This window comes from Gymnoscopelus microlampas (genome assembly GCF_963454915.1).
Source record: "Gymnoscopelus microlampas genome assembly, chromosome: 20".
Classification (NCBI taxonomy): Eukaryota; Metazoa; Chordata; class Actinopteri; order Myctophiformes; family Myctophidae; genus Gymnoscopelus; species Gymnoscopelus microlampas.
In genome coordinates, this window is record NC_139957.1 from 47,683,693 (window position 1) to 47,688,067 (window position 4,375).

At 38.0% G+C, this 4,375-nt stretch overlaps 1 protein-coding gene across 2 annotated transcripts in view; it reads right to left on the reverse strand.

The window, feature by feature from the left end:
* Positions 1-852: 852 nt before the first annotated feature.
* The window catches only part of ston2 (stonin 2), a 45,327-nt gene continuing 41,804 nt past the window's right edge, over positions 853-4,375 (reverse strand). For both annotated transcript variants that reach the window (XM_084044751.1, XM_084044750.1), the window contains one exon: positions 853-1,417. In XM_084044751.1, coding sequence (XP_083900877.1) covers positions 1,337-1,417 — 81 coding nt within the window. In that variant the 3' untranslated portion in view covers positions 853-1,336. The remainder of the gene's footprint in view (positions 1,418-4,375) is intronic.

Below are 4,375 nucleotides of genomic sequence, written 5' to 3' on the forward strand. Positions count from 1 at the left end.
CATTCTGGTTGTTACAATGATACCAATGAAGGCTCTGTTCCATTCTGGTTGTTACAATGCTACTAATGAAGGCTCTGTTCCATTCTGGTTGTTACAATGATACCAATGAAGGCTCTGTTCCATTCTGGTTGTTACAATGATACTAATGAAGGCTCTGTTCCATTCTGGTTGTTACAATGATACCAATGAAGGCTCTGTTCCATTCTGGTTGTTACAATGACACTAATGAAGGCTCTGTTCCATTCTGGTTGTTACAATGATACCAATGAAGGCTCTGTTCCATTCTGGTTGTTACAATGACACTAATGAAGGCTCTGTTCCATTCTGGTTGTTACAATGATACCAATGAAGGCTCTGTTCCATTCTGGTTGTTACAATGCTACTAATGAAGGCTCTGTTCCATTCTGGTTGTTACAATGATACCAATGAAGGCTCTGTTCCATTCTGGTTGTTACAATGATACTAATGAAGGCTCTGTTCCATTCTGGTTGTTACAGTGATACTAATGAAGGCTCTGTTCCATTCTGGTTGTTACAATGACACTAATGAAGGCTCTGTTCCATTCTGGTTGTTACAATGACACTAATGAAGGCTCTGTTCCATTCTGGTTGTTACAATGATACTAATGAAGGCTCTGTTCCATTCTGGTCAAACAGAGTCAGGGTGTTGACTCACTGGACACACTCTGCTACACCAGTGGGTCTCAAAGTGTGGTCCAGGGACCCCCTTGAGGGGGTTCCACATGGACCCTTAAGGGTGTGTAACTCTGAGAGTGTATAAATGGAACCAAATGGACCCTTACGGGTCCATTTGGTTCCATTTGTACACTCTCAGAGTTATGAGGGTCCTTGACATTGAAAAGATCTGAGAACCACTGTGTTACACTAAATGGAACAGAGCCTTCATTAGAACCACTGTGCTACACTAAATGGAACAGAGCCTTCATTAGAACCACTGTGCTACACTAAATGGAACAGAGCCTTCATTAGAACCACTGTGTTACACTAAATGGAACAGAGCCTTCATTAGAACCACTGCGTTACACTAAATGGAACAGAGCCTTCATTAGAACCACTGTGTTACACTAAATGGAACAGAGCCTTCATTAGAACCACTGTGTTACACTAAATGGAACAGAGCCTTCATTAGAACCACTGTGCTACACTAAATGGAACAGAGCCTTCATTAGTATCATTGGTAACAACCTGTGAAGGAAGTAAGGAAGAGGTCCGGTTTCTGTCCAATATGGCTGCCATGCACAGAACCTGTTGTGTATGTGCACGTCTACTGCTGTGCACACTCCCTGGGCTGGTGGGTGTGCACGTGCAGTGTGTGTCTATTGCTGTGCACACTCATTAGGCTGGTCAGCATTCAGGGAGTTCGCTGTGGTGCCGTCTCTCTTCTGCTCAATGGGAACCTGAGAGACAGACAGACAGACAGACAGACAGACAGACAGACAGACAGACAGACAGACAGACAGACAGACAGACAGACAGACAGACAGACAGACAGACAGACAGACAGGTACATGTAGATTAGATTAGATACAGCAGACTAGAGTTTAAGATTTCAGCCCGAGCTCGACGGGACCCGAAAATATATATATATTTTTTTTTTATCTAAATAAATGTAAATATTAATTAATTTGTAGCGTATTGTGTTCACGATAAGCAACTATTAGTCAGATCCAGAAGATCATATGAAAGCCATTTAAATTGTTTATACTATTGGAATCTGACACACCTGCTCCCACATCATTAATTACATCATTCCAGATGTATGTCAAATAAATCAGCTGTCAATCAATCAGCTGTCACTACAGCCACAGCACAGGTCAGAGCGTCTGAATGAAGCTGAGCAGCTGACCTTAAAGTTTAAACCATAACATGACATATAGAATAGACCTTAAAGTTTAAACCATAACATGACATATAGAATATACCTTAAAGTTTAAACCATAACATGACATATAGAATATACCTTAAAGTTTAAACCATAACATGACATATAGAATATACCTTAAAGTTTAAACCATAACATGACATATAGAATATATCTTAAAGTTTAAACCATAACATGACATATAGAATATACCTTAAAGTTTAAACCATAACATGACATATAGAATATATCTTAAAGTTTAAACCATAACATGACATATAGAATATATCTTAAAGTTTAAACCATAACATGACATATAGAATAGATCTTAAAGTTTAAACCATAACATGACATATAGAATATATCTTAAAGTTTAAACCATAACATGACATATAGAATATATCTTAAAGTTTAAACCATAACATGACATATAGAATATATCTTAAAGTTTAAACCATAACATGACATATAGAATATATCTTAAAGTTTAAACCATAACATGACATATAGAATAGATCTTAAAGTTTAAACCATAACATGACATATAGAATAGATCTTAAAGTTTAAACCATAACATGACATATAGAATATATCTTAAAGTTTAAACCATAACATGACATATAGAATAGATCTTAAAGTTTAAACCATAACATGACATATAGAATAGATCTTAAAGTTTAAACCATAACATGACATATAGAATAGATCTTAAAGTTTAAACCATAACATGACATATAGACCAATTATTTGTTTACTAACATTGAGCCTGGACGCACAGGTGATTGTTTCACGCAATCAATTCCCAACCTGTTTCGGGGTGCACTGGTTTCAGCACACCCCAACCCCCTCTTGTGTGTGTTGGCTAGTGAGACGCGTCCTAACGAGACCTGATATAATGGGTTTCGTTGCGCGCATACTGGCTGCACGCAGCCAGTATGACGTCGTCTGTTAAGGGGTCTATAGAATAGATCTTACAGTTTATACCATAACATGACATATAGAATAGATATTAAAGTTTAAACCATAACATGACATATAGAATAGATCTTACAGTTTATACCATAACATGACATATAGAATAGATCTTACAGTTTAAACCATAACATGACATATAGAATAGATCTTACACTTTAAACCATAACATGACATATAGAATAGATCTTACACTTTAAACCATAACATGACATATAGAATAGATCTGAAAGTTTGAACCATAACATGACATGATAGAATGGATTCAGACAAACTATTGTGATTATAAACGTAGGCCTATGTTTCTTCATATTGACCACAGCCCAGGCAGCGGGCAGTACGAGGTAACATGAGTGATTCACATCCAGGTCTTTATATTGGATGTGATTTCTCCAACGCAACGCTTTCCCATCAAACAAAGTCATCCAAAGTATTTTTTACTGCTTATTTGACTTGTTAAAAGCTTCATTTTATGAAGACATGACAGCAATATGGAAACAACTTAAATATCTCAATTCAAAATATATTTAATAGAATAACCAAATATTATTTTGAAAACGGTTAGTAGGGGCAGCCCTGTTTAACTGAATATCCACCCACACCCCTACCTAATTAAATAAAGACACTTGTAAAAGGGTAGAATGACTCCTGTTCTTAACAAATTGCCAACATTTAATGAGAAAAAAGGCTGCATCTCCACCTCCCTGAACACACTGATGGACTGTCTGAAGGACATAAAAGCATGGATGGCCCTGAATGTCCTTAACTTTAATGAAAGTAAAACAGAGGTCATGGTGTTCAGACCCAGCACTGCCTGCGACACATCCTCTCTAGATCTGGGCCCCCTGCAGCCTTTTCTAAAACCAGTGGTCACTAACCTTGGTGTCAAATTGGACAATGATTTTAAGTTTGACAAACAGATTAACTCTGTTGTTAAATCCAGCTTTTATCAGCTGAGGCTCTTTGCCAAAGTCAAGTCTGCTGTAACCCTCTCTGATTTTGAACGTCTCATCCATGCTTTTATCTCAACCCGACTCGACTACTGTAATGCACTTTATGTTGGCATTAGCCAAGCCTGCTTGTCACGACTACAGTTAGTCCAAAACGCGGCCGCTCGCCTCTTAACAGGGGCACGAAATATGATCACATCTCCCCTATAGAGGATATGCGCATGCTTAAAGTGAATGGCACATCGAGTGGCAAATCGAGTGGCAAAGCAACATGCAAAGTGAGTTTAACATTGTTTTATGTTGTTTAATGCAATCAGATACGACTTTTCTGTTTGGATGCATGGGCTGTCAAGGCCAGAAAGTATTTTTTTGACACTCAGTAGGCATTCCTGCATAACTTCCGGGTTTGATGATGATGTCACACGCATATCCTCTATTCTTGCCTCCCTACACTGGCTCCCTGTTCGTTACAGGATTCAGTTTAAGACTTTAATGTTTGTCTTTAAAGGGGCTACACCATGAATTTCATTTTTTTGGGGGTTTTTAGTATTTTTTGGGCTCCCCAGTGTCTC